The sequence below is a fragment of the Crotalus tigris genome, unplaced genomic scaffold, assembly GCF_016545835.1.
Source record: "Crotalus tigris isolate CLP2741 ecotype Arizona unplaced genomic scaffold, ASM1654583v1 scf7180000024343.1644824, whole genome shotgun sequence".
NCBI lineage: Eukaryota > Metazoa > Chordata > Lepidosauria > Squamata > Viperidae > Crotalus > Crotalus tigris.
Genome location: NW_024100513.1, coordinates 882,827 through 902,626, shown reverse-complemented (window position 1 = coordinate 902,626; position 19,800 = coordinate 882,827). Strand labels below are relative to the sequence as shown.

General features: G+C 42.1%; 1 protein-coding gene across 1 annotated transcript in view; it reads left to right on the top strand.

The window, feature by feature from the left end:
* The first annotated feature begins 14,551 nt into the window (after positions 1-14,551).
* The window catches only part of FAM155A (family with sequence similarity 155 member A), a 465,216-nt gene continuing 459,967 nt past the window's right edge, over positions 14,552-19,800 (top strand). Inside the window, exon 1 of the mRNA XM_039326731.1 lies at positions 14,552-16,121. Within this exon, the coding sequence (XP_039182665.1) occupies positions 15,459-16,121 (663 nt within the window). The 5' untranslated portion in view covers positions 14,552-15,458. The remainder of the gene's footprint in view (positions 16,122-19,800) is intronic.

Genomic DNA, 19,800 nt, shown 5'->3' with positions numbered 1-19,800 from the left:
TTGTTTCTCAAGCACTTTGATGTAAAAATGAAAAAAAAATAAAACTTCTTATAAAAAAAAGAATCATCTTCAAATCAGCTGTGCTAAATATACTGTAACTACTCTTTTTTATATATTTATTCCTGTAGATCTCCAGCCTTGACATCTTTAAGACTTATGGACTTCGGCTCCCAGAATTCCTCAGCTGGCCATGTTGAATGAGGAATTCTGGGAGTTGAAGTCCATAAGTCTTAAAGTTTGCAGTTTTGAGACCTCTCCTGTAAATGTACTGGGACACCTATTTCTAGAATTCTCAACCCTAGCATTAAATTTTAACAGTCCTAGCTCCTGGACAGTGCTAAATTGAGGAAAAGTGTTGTGTTTAACATAAGTATTATTGCCTTTTTAAGCGTTCACATGGAAAAGTCAGTAAAAATATAATTTACCCAAGCTTACTATAAATTGCTGTAAAACTAGAACTATTAGGCTAATAAAATTCAAGCAGAATGAAGAAATTACAAGCAGCATAAAGCAATAAAGATTAAAAGATTTTGTCTGATGCTGAAATGCTAATAGAATATAGTCAGAATAGATATGTAGGACAGAATTCTATAATCAGGGTGCTACCACTGAGAAGGCATACAGTGAGGATTCCTACAAAAGGCCAAATAATGGAATTAGGAGGCTTTAAATATTTGTCCTAAAGCCAAAAAGATGTTAAAGATCCAAGTCAGCTTGGATACTGCATGTAGACTTTCATTTACTATTTCTGACTCCTATCTAAGGAGTTTTACAGTCTGAAACCATGCCTTTTTTCAACTACAGGCAACCATATTTGGTTAACATTTGACAGAAGTAGGCATCTCATACTTTGTGGATAAAAAGCCTTTAGCCTTCTCATGCATCTGGCCATCAATCGATGCTGTCTGTTCATCAATTCATGGTGATTCCGACTCAGAGGGAAATATTTCCCATTCTTCACTGTTTGTTGTTCTGAAAACAAAACCAATTTTACAATTGGGTTATTTCCCCTTTCCAATCCTAAATCTGTTGCTACATCCTTCAGTTGCCATGGTAAATGGGTATACACTCTCATTCCAGTTAGGTGAGAGGAGACATCCCATGAAGTGAATGCTAATATGTAAGAAACACAAAGCCTTGTTTTTAACACTGCAGATTTGAAAATAAAAATATAATATATAATATATCCAGCATTAATTAAATAATACAGGAAAATACCTTAGTAAGAGATGATAACAAGAAGCAAGCCATTTTCTGTAAACCTGTGATGAAAATAAAAGGAACGGATTTAAGAAATTCAGAATCTTGTGTTCTAGTTCACAGTTCTACTCTTTGATTTGAATAAATAACTGTTGTGTCCTGAGCCTGCAAAGGCTCAGGATGTTGCAAAGGTCCCGGGCAGTTGCAAGCTGCCCGGGACCAGACTGGCTGGTGCCGGCGCTTGCACGCATGCGCGAGGCGCACCGCGTGCATAAATGTTGCTTTTTGGCCCAGGGATTGTCTTTAAGAGAAGCTGAGAGGTTTGCATACCTCAGAGTTGTAACGGGGCTACAGAACAACAAAAAAGAAGCTCCTGAAACTACGAGATGCTTCGTGAGTTATTGCCATTAACCGAGGACTCAACACTGGTGACGAAGGTGGGATGCCTTACAATTAATTGAAGAAATTGTAAGCTTACCCTGGAGTCCTGAAACAGCGAGGAAACGGCGTTAAACTCAGCAACTGCCTGCCAATACAGCGTCGTTGGAGGTAAGCTGGCTGATAGACTCTTCCTGCACTACTGTAAAAATGGCAAAGATAGGAAAACTTTCTGAGTTTGATGGTACGCATCCAGAAAGATGGGAGTCTTATGTGGCTAGAGCAGAAAATTATTTCAGAGTAAATCAAGTGAGAGAAGATGGCTTAAAGGCCGCCACCCTGCTGTGTGTTTGTGGTCAAGATGCATTTGAAATTGCTGAAAATTTAGTAGCCCCTGCACCTCTTGAATGTTACCTACACAGATTTAAAGAAATTATTAAAAGAACATTTTCAGCCCAAGTTGTCTGTTATTGCACGGAGACACACTTTTGAACAGAGGGATCAACGGGCTGGTGAATCAGCTAAAGAGTACATTGCTGCATTGAGAAGAGCAGCTAAGCCTTGTGAGTTTAAAGACTTAGAGGAAAGGCTGAGAGACAGATTTGTATGTGGGCTGAGAAACAGAGACTTGCAGCAGAGACTTTTTGCTAAAGAAGACATATCGTTCCAAGATGCCTTGAGAGAGGTTACTGCAGAAGAGGCAGCAGGTGGGGCAATCAAGAATATGAGGCCTATCAGAAGTAATCCAGAAGCTGTTTCTGTGCACCATGAGGGAGTCCAAGGGAGCTCAGAAGAGGAACCTGATGAAGAAGTAGATCATCTCTACCCAACCAAAGAAGGGAAGCAGAAGGAAGGCAAAGAAAAGTCTTCAGCTGTACCCAAGTGCTTCGGGTGTGGAGGTTGCCAGAAGAGGACCGACTGCAGGTTCTGTTCTGCAATCTTTAGAGCATGTGGAAAGCAAGGCCACATAGCAGCTGTGTGTCGGGGCCGTCAGAAGGTACAACCCCGAGAAGAATTGCGCCCGAAAGGTACCAGGGTCCCCAGCCAAAACAGGGTGGGTTTCTGTGCTTCACGAAGAAGCATTTATAGGACAGGCACACACAGGCCACTCAAAAAGAAACTGTTACTTAAGGTGAAGTTGCAAGGAGTTCCATTGGTCATGGAACTAGACACTGGGTCTGCACTTTCAATCATTTCCATTCACACATTCAGAAAGATTTGTTCTGGTAGTGGTTTCCAGGCCAAGCTTAGGCCTTCTAATATAGTGTTAACAGATTTTCAAAACTCCAAAGTGTGTGTTAAGGGGGAGGCCACCCTTAACGTACAGTATAAGGATTTTGAAGGTCTATTAGATGTATTGGTAGTGGGGGGTGAGCGCACGAGTCTCATAGGACTCGATTGGTTTGAGGCTTTGGGAATACAAGTTACAGGGCTCAATAGCTTGCAAACAGTAGATCTACAGGAAGTCTGAAAAGAATTTGCAGATGTTTTCAGCCCACAGCTGGACATATACAAACGGCCCCCAGTTTCCTTAAAATTGGACCCCACTGTCACTCCTATAAGAGTAAAAGCAAGAAGGGTACCTTTTGCTTTAAAAGGGAAAATTGATGCTGAATTGGACAAATTGATTCAGCAAGAAGTCTTAGAACCTGTTGACTCCAATCCTTGGGAAACTCCCATAGTCACGCCTCTTAAGGCTAATGGGGACATTCGCATCTGTGCAGATTACAAATGCACTCTAAATAAGGCATTGCAACAACATGCCTATCCTGTACCTGTAGTCAGCCATATTCTGGCTTCCCTCAAGGGGGGCGTGTTTTTGCAAAGCTTGACTTAGCATAGGCTTATCAACAGTTACCTGTTGATGAAGCTGCTGCTGTAGCACAAACCATTGTAACTCACAGGGGGGCATTCAAAGTCAAAAGACTACAATTTGGAGTAAATGTGGCTCCTGGAATTTTCCAAAGTGTAATGGAAAATACCTTGAGGGGTATACTAGGGGTTTGCCCCTATTTTGATGATGTCTTAATTGCTGGAGATTCCACTCAAAATTTAGCTGAGAGATTGAGGGCTGTCCTGCTGCGGTTCCGGAAAACAGGACTCAAGCTTAAAAAGGACAAATGTAAAATTGGGGTGATAGACAGGGAGGCCTTAGCTGTTGTTGCTGGAATTAAAAAATTCCATGATTTTTTATATGGCAGACATTTCACGTCTACACTGACCATAAGCCTTTGTTGGGGCTGTTTACAACAAACAAACAAACTCCCCATATCATCTCTCCCAGGATGCTGAGATGGTCAATCTTTCTGTCAGCCTATGACTTTTCTTTAATTCACAAACCTGGCAAAGAAGGGCAAAGTGGGCCATGCTGATGGCCTCAGTAGATTACCCTTGCAAGTAGTAGAGGCTGATCCTGCCCCTGCCATCAACATCCTTTCCATTCAGGCACTGCCTGAGTCACCTTTAAATGCTTGAATCAGCCACTGATCTCACACTCTCTCGTGTCTTATCTTGGGTTTTGTCTGGATGGCCAGAGAGTTGTCCAGGCACTGAGTTTCAGAGTTTCTGGCTTAAGAGGAACGAGTTATCCACTTTTCAGGGTTGTCTGCTGTGGGGCAGCAGAGTTGTCATTCCTACCTCAATGAGGTCTAGGGTCTTAAGTTCCCTTCATGAGGGTCATCCTGGCATTGTACGAATGAAGGCGCTTGCGCGCAGCCATTTGTGGTGGCCTGTGTTAGACAAGGAAATTGAGGCTAAGGTGCACGCATGCCACCTTTGTCAGCGCTCACGCCCAGAAATGCCCCAGGCTCCTGTGCATAGATGGGAGGAAACACAGTCTCCATGGTCTAGGGTGCACATCGATTACGCTGGGCCCTTTCAGGGTCAATTCTTCTTGGTCCTGGTTGATAGCTATTCAAAACGGCTTGAGGTTGTACCTGTCTCTTCCATCACCACTGCAAAGACCATTCAAGTACTGAGGGGGATTTTTGCTGCACATGGGCTTCCGGATGTTTTGGTGTCTGACAATGGCCCTCAATTCACTTCTTCCGAATTCCAAGCTTTCTTACAGGCCAACATGATTTGTCATGCCACCTCTGCGCCTTTCCACCCTTCCACCAACAGTATGGCTGAACGGATGGTCCGCATCACCAAGGATGCTTTAAAGAAACTGACCTATGGGGACTGGCACCACAGGTTGGCTGATTTTCTTCTTGCTTACGCACCACACCTTCAACTTCTATGGGGAGAAGCCCAGCTGAACTTCACTGGGGGCGCAAACTGACTACTAAGCTTGACCGGTTGCATACGGACAGACTGCCTCCTAAGTTTACATAACCCAGGGCACCGAGGCAATTGCTAGTGGGTGCCCCGGTATGGACCCGTAACTACAGGCCTGGTCACTTGTGGGTTCCTGCTGTAGTATGCAAGGTTACAGATCCCTTGTCATACGAGGTCTGCTCGGATGACGGTTGTATCCTGCGACGGCATATCGACCAGCTGCGTACAAGACTGGACTTACCTTCAGAGACTCCTGGTTCTTTTCCAGGGGGGGAGGGGGACCTCTATAGGCAAAGGGAGGGGTGTTGGCAGCAGCCAGGCACCAACAGAGAGGCCACAGACGGCCTATCACAAGATTCCGCGAGTGTTCCGAACAGGAATTCATGGGAACCAGCTAGCACACAGGCACCAGTGCCTACTCCAGCCAGGGAGTCACCCCGGGGGCATAATCATTATCCACTAACACCATTCAGCACTCCAGTCAGGGAGAATAACCGGGAGCATCCTAATAACTCAAACATTGCAAGAGAGCTGGCACACAATCAGTCTAGTTGGCCCAACACTGCTACTGTTCCCAGAAGGGGGCATTCACACAGGGAGGTGGTCGGAGGGGCAAATCCCAATTTTGACATCCCTGTCATAACCGAGGGGTCAACTGAGTTTTGGGACAGTACTGAAAACCCAAACAGTCCTACTATGGAACTGGGGAGTGGAGGAAGGCAGCCTCAAGATAGGTCCAGTATGGGCCTGGGAGGCTCTACAGAGTTGCCCAACAGTGGCAGTCTTCTAGAGAGGCCCGAGAGCCTGTAACTAGGCAGGTCAACCAGGTTATGAACAAAGTCCTGGTCTGATGAGCCCGGTGGGCAAGCAAGCAGGCCAGGCAGTGGGGCACGGTCCATGGGGACCACCAGGGTCTGAGAAAGGGGGCGAACCCATATCATCCCCTGGACAAGATGTGCTTAGAGATTATCAGGGCCTAAGAAGATCACAGAGAGCTAAGAGATCTCCTAAGTATCTTAAAGATTTTGTAACTCTGCTGGCAAAGCAGAAATAGTAAGAGGGTGTTTCTGTGGAAAATTGGAAGAAAGGACACTGGGGAATTAATCCCCAGAATTATAGCCTGGCACCATTGGAGCAGGGGTTGACACACCACGCTCGTGTTGAGGTCGCGTGTAACTATTCATGTAGTTGTAGTCTTAGCCGGGGGGAAGGGGTGTTGTGTCCTGAGCCTGCAAAGGCAGGTTCGGGACGTTGCAACAGTCCCGGGCAGTTGCAAGCTGCCCGGGACCAGACTGGCTGGCGCCGGCGCTCGCGCGCATGTGCGAGATGCGCAGCACACCTAAATGTTGCTTTTTGGCCCGGGGATTGTCTTTAAGAGAGGCTGAGAGGTTTGCATACCTCAGAGTTGTAACGGGGCTACAGAACAACAATAAAGAGGCTCCTGAAACTACGAGATGCTTTGTGAGTTATTGCCATTAACCGAGGACTCAACAATAACCACAAGAGATACCTAAATGGAGCAAATGTCTAGAAAAGTCTACAAAGCTTGACAAACAAGCATGGAGAAGCAAAAGATCCCAGCTAAAGATCACAAAGCTTTTTCCCTTGCTTGTCATTTACCTCTTTATTTTACTTTGGAGGTACTGTATGTATTGCCCCTTTCACTTTGGTGCCTGCCAAGGTAATTAAATGAATAGTAATGAAACATTCTGTTCCATGTGCTTGAGTTCACACAAAAAAATACATAAGTTAGCAGCCACATATGGCAGAGTTAAGTCTTCTGTGATCTTGAATCCCAAAATACCTCGCAACTGTTTGTTTGTGGTAGGAAGAAAAGCTAAGTTGTCTTTTCCTTTGCTTGCTCTGATCTTTGTGAGACCAAAGGACAGAATTTATGTGCAGCCATGAAGAGGAGGTTCCGTCATCATGCTCTGCACTGTAATTCCAATAGCACATTCTAAAGGACAATATATTGATTATGTAGAATTACAGTGGTAGTTACATTTATGTTTGCAGGAGGCATTTTGATTTAAAGAATGATCAGACAATGTTCATGATAAGCAGTCTGAGATCAATGTCTTAAAAACTATGGGAGAAAGGAGCTTGAGTCAGCTTTTGAACATTAGCCAATGAATAAAATTAACTGGTGAATTCTGGATTCTACTCTAGGAAGTCATATCTCTAATCTCAGGCTACATACAACTTAAAAAAGACTTTTTTTCGAGATCTAGAATATGGGGATCATATTCCAAAAGCCTCATATAATAATTGTGCAGGAGATTTAGCAATGAAATCTTGTAATGCTATGAGAGAATGACCTTGGGAGATAGAAGGGAAAGATGCAGATTGGACAAGAAGCATGTAAAAGATGTCTCAGCCCACAGAAAGAGGGATGGCATCAGAAATGTTTCAGCAGGGACCCTCCCTAATTTTGCAGAGTAAAAGGAAAGGTGGGGAGAAACACTTTTAGACTTGCAAGATTCTGTTACTGTAACCTAACAATAACGTTAGAGCTAGTATTCCTAGTTGTGCTTCATATCTGGACTATCTTGCAGAGCTAATATCAATCTAAAACATCTCTTTCCATTGTAAGGGTCAGCAGCTACCAGAGGAACTTGAGGTTCCTAGAGGGCATATCAGGAGACTCAAGTGGAGGCTTCTAAGTCAAACAGAATTTTATTTGGCCAAGTGAAGTTGCTGGGTGGAACACTGTCTGAAACACTGGCAGCTGCATTCAGAAGTATCACACAGTGGTCAGTTAGGCACTTATGTTTATATACAGGTAACAACCAATCACAAGGTGACACTTGTTTGGCACACAGAATATTAATTAATCATCTTTCATTACTTTCCTGCTCTTTCCCATCTCTGGGTCTGTGTACGTGATCTTCCTGCCTTCACAAAATGGCGTCCCTAATGCAAGCACAGTGTACAGAAGCAAAATGGTGACCATTAGGCTAATAACAAGAATACCCTTTTGTACGATCCCTATACCATATACAATATAGACTGCATATATATGTACATATACTGCATATCCATGTATATTGGAAATAATGTAGTTTTTTAAAAACTTTAAAAATAGAGCTGGAAGGGATCTCAGATGTCTTCTAGTCCAGCCCCCTGCTCAAGCAGGAGACCCCATACTATTTCAGACAGGTGACTGTCCATTCTTTTCTTAAAAACCTCTAGTGATGAAGCACCTATAACTTCTGAAGGCAAGCTGTTCCACTGGTTAATTGTCCTCACTGTTAGGAAGTTTCTCCTTAATTCCAGATTGCTTCTCTCCTTGATTAGTTTCCATCGTTTCTTGTCTTGTTCTGGTGCTTTGGAAAATAAGTCGACCCCCTCTTCTTTGTGGCAGCCCCTCAAATACTGGAATATTGCTATCATGTCACCCCTAGTCCTTCTTGGCTCTATATAAATGTATATAAAAATATAAATGATATAATAAATCTGTGTACATCCTCACTAGTGAACAGAACATCACTTAGTAATCTAAAATCCAAACTGAAATGTCTACGAAGTAAGTGTGATACAAATTTAATTGCTCTTCTCAGATACGAAAAACCATTAGTCAATTTTATGATAAAAATTCAAGAATAGAAGCATACCAAGGTACAAATTATTTAAGGGCTCTATTAGATCCTGAAATAAGAACTCAGGTTAAAAAAATGTCCTGTAACATGCCTTATGTTAATTCATTATAGCAAGCCTAAGTTATAATGCATATTTTCTAATACAGACAGCTATAGAACTAAAATAGCACTGAATAATGAAGAGATTATGAAAAAAAAGAATATTCAATGTATGCAATGCTTAGTATGCCTCAAAGCACTGAAGTTGCAAGGACAGACTATCCCATTTTTTTTCTTGAGTGTGACATGTATAAGTTGAAAATATTTCTGTAATATTTCAGGATAGTTATATGTTCAATAGTTCTGCAGAAATGCTTCTATAGAAAGCCATTGTATTAAATGAGATATGGACTCATCCATTATGCAATGCTTCTGTTATTCAGTAGAAATGATATCATTATTAAGTTGGCTGTACGGCCCACATAACATATTCTAATTCCTTGGGAGTTATGAAAACTAGATAAGATTCCATCCATGCATTGCTGATGCTCCTTAGACCTCAAGGTGTTTGCCTTGTTAAGATTAATATAAATAATTAAAAGCACTATAAAACAGCCAAAGTATTTGGCTGCTATTTGTTGGTATGTTTCATACTCATATCTTTGAAAGAAATTTACTGATTGAAAATAAAGAGAAAGAGATGATCAAAGAACAGGCACAAGAGAGATATAGAAACAACTGACTGCACAATGATAATATTATGAATGGGTATTTAGCAATTATATGTTCATCTTGATCTTTATATCTCACCTAAAAATAACTGTGGAAGATAAAACTCTGCCTTCTAGTATTCTGATACAGTTTAGTATTGGTCAACACAATTTAATTGGGGATACAACTGTAAATAAATACAGCAAAAAATCTCTGGCATTCCATCTCACAATGAAGATGCATGTGCATCATAGTCCCTGCAATCTGACCTTTGTTTAGTGGGTTCATTAAATAGTGCCATGGGTCAAATAAATAGAATTGACCATTCAATAATGGATTATAATGTTGAGATTCACCAAAGTACATTAAAAGTCTGAGAGAACACCATGATCAGAATGTCAGAAAATGAAAAATGGTTGAAATTATTTCCATATATGTATGATTAGGATTTCAGTCATGTTGATCTGAATAAACTGATACAATAAACTGCATTGCCTCACTTTGATGTACGTGTATTTGTGCATATATATTTTCATTTCAAACTTTACCAGCATGAATATATAATCACTCAGAGTATTTGTCTTTGGGAAAAAGGATCTTTGCATTGGAAATGGCCTTGAGAATCTGCAACTCTTTGGTAATTAGGAAATTAGGATTTATTATTTGTTATTGAGATGACTACATCATTACATCCTCTGCAGCAGGGTCCCCAACCATGGTGATGTGCCAGAAACTGGGTGGCACAAACAAATGAAGCTCCATCTGTGGGATGCAGGCAGCACACGAAACTACACCTGCTCTGGTCTATGGAAAAACCTCTCTCCACGGAACCGGTCCCTGATGCCCAAAAGGTCGGGGGCCGCTGCTCTACAACTAAGGAAAGAGTTAATTTGCCCCTCAAGATTTGATGAGGGAGAGAGATAATGCTTCTGGTGGAAAAAAACTGCATGGATGACAGTGGGAGCCTTCTATGACCATTTTGCTGTTTTTACTCCTTAGTGGCATTTGTGAGTAAAATTCAAACATTGTAAAGAAAACCTGGAAGAACCAAAGAGGCTCTAATTATATAGGAAAAGGATATTTCATAAAAGAGCAGCAGATGACATGTTCAATATGTATTTGAACATGTAATATCATATTTCATCTTAATTGTCATCTATTTTGGATTTGGCTATTCAGTTTGTGCTATGAAGCAATCATTTATGTTTTAGAGCATCAATGGTCATAAATTAGGATCAGTTTAGGGACTTGATAAACATTCTTGTTATGAGCAGAATATTTTTGATCATGACCTTTATTATTCTAATTGTGCAATAAATACCAATTCATAATGCAAATAGAATTTGCAATACTAAATAAATGCAATTTGACAAATATGGTGCCGAAGAAGTATAGAAAATGTCCCTGTTAATACAAAACTCCGGATAATTATTTAAGAATATATGCTGAATAGCCACAAATGTATTTAGCATTGCTTGAATTATAAATCATTTTCAAAAACCATGCATAACCAGGCACTTTTAAACCAAGATTTTGCATCAATTTGGAATTTCTGAGCAGAAAGCATGACATTTAAACATTTTCCATCTTTGTCCTCCCTGAGTAATTACGTTTTTTTTTTTAGAGGAAGAGATTTAGAAACTTGAAATGGTGCCCATTTCCAAGAAAGAAGCACAAATCTATCAAAATGAGACAATGCTGCACTGAAGCACACTATATCTACTGTTGTATTTGTTTCTGCACTAATGAAAAATCTTTTCAAATCTGACATATTGTGCAATATGAACAACCACCCAAATAATTTCTCTGGCTGAAAACACTGCATGGCTGAATTGCATTACAATGAAGTAGATCACGGACACAAGTTTAAAATATCTGTTGACCTGGCTTACTGTGGAGAAAATCTTGAAATAATTCCTATCTTATCAATACTTGAGTAGGAAGTTATAAAAACATTTAATATATATAAAGTTTTCTATTATTTAATAATAGGAAATGTTAGGCTAAAAAAAAAGAAATACATTCCTGGAAATGTAATATGCAAAATGTTAAGAGATAATGTAGTATTTGCTTCCCTAACAATAATGTAGCTTTGAATGTATATTTAGAAATAGTCCAAGTAACATATGTTTTTCCATGTAATATAAACTTAAGATTTTGCCCTAGTAATATCTCTAACAATTATTTCCAAGTTAGTAAAGTTTGGGTTGGAATTATAAACCATGAGTAGTGAGTCAGAGGCTAAGAATATTTCTGGATATAAATTTTATCATTAATTATCATTAATTTTGGTTGGAATTGATGGTACTTGGATTCCAATACATGAACAATCCCAGGTTCTTTAGCCTTACATTAATATACAAAGATTCAAGAAGTGGCCCAAAGAGAAGAGATGAGTCACCTCCTATACTTCTGTTAACTGCATTTCAATTAAAAATAGCTCATAGTAGAAATGAACACTAAATACAGGTCTCCTATAATCATACTTAGTTTGGGCCAACTTGGAAAACACATTTTGGCACAAGTTTGCAACTTATCTGACAGTACTTCCAGCCATTTTATCACCTAAGTCTTGTATTTTTAGGATTGAAATGAAGCACACCTTGAATGGCCCATTCTCACAAGATGCTACAGGCACTTCTGTTCTGTAAGTCTCAATGCTCATCAAAAACCAGAAGCCAATCAGAATGTGATTTCTGGCCAGGAGATTAGCTAAGATGTTTTAGTCAATCAGGAACCAGCTGTGAACATCTTGCCTTTCTTCTCATTTTCTGCAATAAGACAAATACTTCCCCTTCACTCTGGAAAGAAATAAAAGGAAATAAAATAAAAGTGCTTCACCTGTTCACCATAGGTGCATATTACTGGTATTACTATACTCAACCTGATCCTCTATTGCAGTGATTCTCAACCTTTCTAATGCCGTGACCCCATAATACAGTTCCCCATGCTGTGGTGACCCCCAAGGGGGTGTGGCCACCAATAAGAGGGAGTAGGACAGCTAGGGAAAAAGGAAAAAAATGGCGGACAGCATGGTTTGGCGACCCCCGTGAAATGGTCATTCGACTCCAAATGGGGTCCCGACCCACAGGCTGAGAACCACTGCTCTACTGCAAGGAGAAATCTGGAACTGGGGCTGGTTTCTGTATTTCCTCCAGGTTCACATGCACACACTTGGTAAATTTTCATGATAAAGCATAGGTGCTCTTATAGTGCCATGATTTAATGTAGTTGGAAGTCCCAAAATCCATCCTGCAATCGTAACAAAGAGATGGTACTAAACATAATGGAGAAGACAGAGAGAAAATAGTAATTAATGTCCAAAAAGTTTATCCGTGCCATGAATCCATATGAACCCATCTGAAAATGCTACCATAGGCAACTATTAATATAACTTCACTTTGATATATATATATATACACCATCTGAGCCTGTAAGAATTCTCTGAAATGGACAAATAAATCAAAATTAAAATTTGATGGGACCTCACTTTGTTGCTTCTTGAAATGTTTCCTGTTTCCTGTAATTCTGATACCCTTGTCAATCTCACTATAAACATGCATGACATCCTTAACCATTCCTGTAGGAAACACTGCATAAAGTCATGGAGTTAATAATATAATTTAACATATCCTGCAAGTTTTATTAATCTTAATACCGAAATAGCAAAATTCAAACATATAATGTGATTGATATGAATTACCCTGTGATTTCTCTTGTAACATTAACATGAATATCTCAATAGCTCCATTTTTTTCTCCCATTCATTTGTGTCTGATTCTCTGAGATTGCTTGGACAAGCAATGGAATTTTATGTATGTATTATGCTTCTCATTTACTAGGCAATATCTTAATGACACAGCATAGAAGAGATACACTGGGACTGAAATTATATTGGGTCAACATATATGACTAGCTTCTGTGGGAAACAAAATATTCAGTAGCATAACATAGCATATGAAATGGTTCAGATTTGAGGCCATCATTCTTTGAAAGAAGATATCACATATCTTTCATTTTAATGTTTAAAGGACTAAAGAGATACATTTAAGTGTATTATTATCTGTATTACATTTAGATATCTAAATATTTTAACTAACAGTTTTCTATATTAACAAGATAACACCTCATAATACTAGAAATCCATAAAACCAGTGTGCCTATCTGCCAATCAGTAAGATACCTAAGGATTGAGTAAGATAAAACTTCATGTGAAAGTCTAACTTCTAATTGGTATTATAACACTGGAACAACTGATGCTGTAATGTTATGGATTCCTTTTCAGAAGCACATCCTCTAGCACATTTGCTGGCATTTGCTTTGTGTACATGGGCATCAGATTGGGATGTGGCCTACTGCCAGATTATTCTACCGCAAATCCTTTTGGTGGCGCTGTAGCTGTTCTTGAACACAGGCCATCAAACTAGAATGTAGATGGAGAGTTGCTGCACTAATAGCAGAAGTATGGTGAATATTAGTATGAGTAGTCTTGGAAGTATCTGGATGGGGGTGGGCAGGCATTAAGTGCTGCCTGATCCTTCCCTTATACCCACCTGCAATATTTTTTTTTCTTCAAGAAGAGAGCAAGAACAGATTTTGAAGGCTAAAACTATACCCCTCACTCCCTAATTAGCTCCTTTAATAAGGAGTGCACCAGAACAAAACAGACTCACTTGTAATCTAAAACTCCAAGCCCCCACACAGCAACACTTCTCTCTATAATAGAATAATGAGCTTCAGAATTGGAAGGAATGTCCTTATGGTCAAGTTCAGTTAGGAAGGCAAAATCTGTTACTCCAAAATATTATTGCGCAGGTACATATAGTGCATAACATAACACAATCATCATTATTAAATACAATTAACGCAAAAGATTTTTCTCTAGCCCTGTGAAAAAGAACTTTCTTCAATCAAATTCTGCTGGGAGAATAGCGCAGAGGCCGATTTTCGGCAAAATGGGATTTAGCGCTTTCTGCCCCTCTCTCCGCAAAACGTCTCCGGTCAGACTCCAGCGCCTGCCTTTTCTGTTTAAAAAAAAAAACAAACGCAAAAGCCAGAAGAGAAAGTTTTATGCAACTGCGTGCCTCCCGCACTACGAAGTGGCTCGGGGAGAGTTGGCTGCTGCCTGTTTATGAAACAGCCGCTACGAACCGAAGGTTAGAGCTTTGGGAAGAGTGGATGGGAAAGGGGCGCGCAGGTCAAATGGAAACCGATCCCTTAAATCGGCAAGAGCTACGCCGGAGTCACTCACCCCGAGGGTCTCCGAGGCATCCATCTTACCTGAAGGGTGAGGGAAGAGAGTTGAGAGATTTCCCCCCTCGAGCCAGAACGTCCTAAAACCGGCGAGAACGAGCCACAGAGTGGCAGGCAATTCCCCAAACCTCTCCGCTTCCCTCCTCCTCCTCCTCCGGCCCCCTCCCCAGTCGAAAGAAAGCAGAGCAAGCCGCGCCGCCGCCGCCGCCAATGCGCCAGGCTAGCGGCGCAGGAGGAGATGACGCAAAGGGCCGTGCGCTCTCCACCAAAAAAGTGCTTCTCCCGGACGAAGATGGCGGCAACTTAGCGCAGGGCCCCAAGATGAGGGTGGCCCCCGGGCGGCAGGAGGCAACCAAATCCGTGCCGCGAGCCGGGAGGGATCGTGCCCGGCGGGAGCTTCAGCGAGAGCCACAGCAACCGCACCGCAGTGGCACCAACACTCCTAGCAGCCGCTGCAGCGGCGGCGGCGGCAGCAGCAACAGCAGCGAAAGCAGAGCCAGCCGCAGCGGGAGCCACAGCAGCAGAAGCCGCCACCTCCGAAGCGGCAGGAACTGCAGCAGCCTCAGCCCCGGCGCTCTGGAATCTCCCCAGCAGCCCCGGAAACCTGTCGAGCCGCAGCCACCCCAGCGCCAGGAGCTCGTCTGGGGCTAGCGGGGGCGCAGTCCGCGGGGTTCCCCGGGTGGCTCTCCAGGGCGCCGGGGTGGGGGGTGGGGGCGGTGGAGCGCGGCATGAGGCGACGGGCGGGAAGCGGGGGACTGGCGGTGTTGGCGCCAAAATGGGGGCCTGTGCTCTGACCATGCCCGGGTGACAGGAAAGGCGAGGGAGGCAGGGGACGGCTACCGGCCCGGCCCAGCCCAGCCCAGCGCGCAGGAGCACCAGCACCATCGCCACCATTCGCACCAACAACGCCGCCGCGGCCACCCCCACCCCCGTCGTCACCCTTCGCTGAGGGGGGAGCCTGGCGCCCCGCCGCCCAGTGTCCATGCCCGTGGGGCCGTCGAGCCCGGCTGCGGAGCCCCCGTCGCCGTGGAGCCGGCCGGGGCTGCGCGCTCCCGAAATATGAGCAGCCGCCCCACGGGAGGATCCGGCTCGGGCGTGTGCTTCGGCCCGCGGGACACCGACAAGCCCTTCGCCGACTCGGAGCGGGCACAGAAATGGCGCCTGTCGTTGGCCTCCCTGCTCTTCTTCACCGTCCTGCTCTCCGACCACCTGTGGCTCTGCGTTGAGGCCAGGCAAGTCGCCGCCGGGCGCCATCGGGACCGGGAGCGCCGCGCGGAGCCGGGCATGGAGCACGACGTAGGGGGGACGGCCCCCAGCAGCAGCCCTGCCGCACCGGCCACCGGCCAGTGCTTCAGCTTGCTGGGCGACGCCGAGGCTGCCTGTCGCCGCTTACAACCGGGGGGCTCGGCCCAGGCGGAGCTCTACCTTCCCTTTTGTAATTCCTATACGCTGCGCGAGCTTTTCGCCGGGCTTTCTCGCCCGGACACGCTGAACTGCACTGTGGACCACGGCGAGGATCACGAAGACGACGACTGGGGCGCTGGGGAAGGGGATCGGCGCAGCAGGGAGGAGGATTGGCTTCGCTCCTGCCGCCGCTGCGTTCTGGTTTACCAGAGGTACGACCGACAAGCTCAGGACCGCTACCGGGAGTTCGAGCTCGTGCTCCAGAAATACCTGCAGGCGGAGGAATACTCGGTGAAATCCGGTCCGGAGGATTGCAAGGTAGGAGCCTCGCTTGCTTTTCGGCGGCGGCTGTGTGTATTTTACCCTTGGGGTCTGTGGCTACCTAGTTGGCCTGCGATCTTCGAGGAAGCGCGCGGTCAAGGCGTGGAGGGGGGGAGAGAACGGCGGGCGGGCCATCCTCGATCTCTTGGGAGGGTAGAGGTAGTTTCCTTCTGAGAACCGCGAGACACTGGACCTCTTCGCCTGGGGCTGGAATGCGGCTTGGCAGGGAAAAGTGGCGGCGTGCCAGCGAGTAGGATCCAAGGTGAGGAACGTGCATGGGCTGGAGCTGGGGGAAGGGAATAGTTAGGTTGAAGCATAGTTGGGAAGGGGTTTTCCCATGTCGTCCTTACCTGATTTGCGATTTCGGTTGTTTCCCGGAGTTGGCAAGGAAGAGGCGTCATTCAGAGGTCAGCGGGCCAGAATAGTTGCTTTGCAGAGGAAGTTATTTTGAAGTTGCTGTGTTTGTAGGGATGAATAGATGATGGAAACTAGATATATGTTCTTTTGGGTTTTGTGTGCGTGTAATAGGCACAGTTCATAGTTTCCTGTGCTACCAAAGATAACGTGCTTGGTGTTTCTCTTTTCTACACTTCCGGACTATCGAGAATAAACGACAGAGAAATAATAGTTACGTGTTTGGTCAAGTACTTACAGCGTCTCTCTGAAGGACAATCTTGTCCGAATTCATTGTGAAAGCTTTGCTTTGGGGGCTTTAAAGTGCTTCCTGGAACCGTTGGGAATCAAATCTCGGTGATTATCTGAGGAGTACTAGAGAGGATGGTAATTGAGTCATAGAGGAAAGGAAGTAGTCTCAGGTGGACTTTCTTTTTCTTGGCACATGTGTGTGCTTCAAATCTTCTCTATTAAATCTCTGGAGTTAGGATTAACTCCAGTTTTATTAACTGCTAATAAATTCTGCAGTGATTCTGGGTAGAAAGCCCTGATGGTAGTAGAATTGTGGTGACTGCACACTTGATTATTTTCTCATTCTGCTCAAGCCACAATTGCATGTGTAGCAAAATTTTTTTGTTGTGTTGTAACTGTTGTAGTGAATTTCTTTACAGTTGCTGTCCCAGGTGAATTCATATGAAAATAATTTTCTCTAAAGCTAATGGTATGATTTTATTTTAAACAAATTAAACTGACTATGTGATCACTTTCTGTAAGAATTGTGTTATGCTTTAAAATACAAAGGCCAGCAATATTATTTTGAAAGAAAAATGTCTGGATAGTGAATATCTTAAGAAACCTTAAAGATCACTGCATTTTGTTTTAGGTTTTGTAAAAAAGCAAAAAAATGTAAAATATCCAAAAACACTTTTAGATTGAACCAGTTTTAACCCCCCCCCAAGAAGTAGTCCTTCAGGAAATATTTATTGGTCAAGAAGAGTTTTCTGTTTTTTTTAAAGCAACTTATTTTAAAAGTTTGCTTTGAGGATAGTATCTTTATAAATAAACTTGTGATATCCAGACTTTGGGGATATAATAAACAGTTCAACGTTACACATGTTATTGCTAATGTCTTGGAAGCTTGTCCTTATGATCGATGTAAGTGTTGCTTCATATTTAAGGAAAAGGAGAAGGAGGTGTTGAGATTGTATATTATTCTGAACTGTAAACTGAATCAGATAAGGTACAGTCCAATCCTGTCTGATGGAACATAGGCCCACAGTGCTGCGGAGGCTCGATGCTGTCCATGGTGCTGAAAGTGCTTAGTGATATCCTTGTTGCTTGGTGTTACAGTACTGTTTGTAAAATAAAGACTCTAAGTCACTCAACACCTTGTTGATCATTATGATAACTGAATATTATCATATACTTAATAAGCTTGGTTATAAATGAGTTTTGCTTAGCACATTGAAAGATAGAAACCTCAGTATCTCAACTACTAGGATTTTTTAAGCCCCCTTCAGCATTAGATGGAAATTTTAATGCATCTACAGATGTAAAATCTCTGATATATAGTATTTGATCTAAGTGATAGCTAAAGATAAAATTTGTTTTGGTTCTGAATGTTTAAGATACAGTGAACTAGAATTTCAAATATTGTTTATTTTATATCTTATCTAGTTTTATGTGCTGCTAGTCACCTTTACTGTGCTTTAAAACAGACAATAAACAGCCTCAGTAAAGCTATTGAGACAACTATTCCATAACAGACATGTAAGCATTTTTTGCAGTTTACAATTTACATTCAGTAACTAAAGCAATGATACTTAATAGTACATGATCTACTATAGCATTTGCTTTCCCAGTCCTTACCTCTTTCTTGTACAAGTAACCTCAAAGAATGAATGGCTGGCACAGCCAGTATTTTCTCTTATCATGCTCCTAGAATTGTATTGTGTATTGTAATTTTCAAAAGCTACTAGTGTGGCACTATTCTGATATTTTATTATTTGTACTGTAGCATAAAAACAGATTTTTTTTAGAAATGTAATGAAACTGTAATGAAAAACATTTTTTTCTTTTGGTAACTATCCCATGAATACCTTTAAAGTGCATCACATTAAAGTAATATTTGCAGTTATGGATCAGTCACAACATTGTGGGCTTTATTATGTCCATTGCAGCCTTAGTCATCCACAGATAAGATTTCTTTAGTTTTATGAATGATTATTAACTATAGGCATTCTAAAGCTTCTTGGTGTTAGCTGACCTGTTAGCTTGAACTGATGGTATTACATGAAAATAACAATAAAAACAATATAAAGTTTTACATTTGACCTGGATACAAAATTATTCCATAGGAATAGTATTGGTGTATTAACAGCTCTTTGTCCAATTGCATTTGTTTGGGGATTATTATTTTTCTGATTTCATGTCTTTTTCTTTTGTCACACATCCTTTAGGTTGTGTGCACGCCTAAGTAGAGATTTTCTTATTTTTAATTGTATTTACATATGTTGTTATTCAGACATCAAATATCTAATAGCATTGAGCACTGTTAAGCTTAGAAATCTCTTTATTGTTCATGGTATTGCATATGTTTATCATTGACACCCCCCCCAGAATTAATTTTCTCTTTGCTTCTCTAGTACATTGTCCATCTTTATTTATTTTGAGCCCAAGAAAACCAAACACTCTTCCCAGCTTCACTTTTGAATAGTGAGTTCACTAAGCCCATTGATTAACATCACCATTCTCTTAATATTTAATATTAATCTATGTTTTACTTTACAAGCAATAACAATAATGCTTGTATAATGATATTCTAAATCTTTTTTTCCTGATTAACAATGGTGTCATCTGCTCATCTCAAATTGTTAATGTTTCATCCTTTTCTTTTGATTCCTGCTGTCATCAATTCTGATTTTGCTATTTTTACAGTATATTTGTTGTAAAAGTTAAATAGATATATGGAAATATGCACCCTTGTTATACCTGTTTCCAATTCTGACCCATTCTCTTTTCTTCAATTTCAATTCTTTCAGTAACTTTGTGTTCCTGGTAAAGATTTCTCAGAACAGTAATAATAGGAGTTGTGGCATATTCATTAGCCATAATACAACAATAATCTAGGGGGGGAAATTGCAATTTTTTTCACAGATCATCCTACTTACAAAGATAATGTGGGAATATCTGCTTTAGCTGTGCAAGGTAGTAGTGGGCTTGCTCGGTCAAATCCCTGATGGGAGTTTTGACAGTGTTTCTGCTTTGTTCTTTTTTCTTGGTA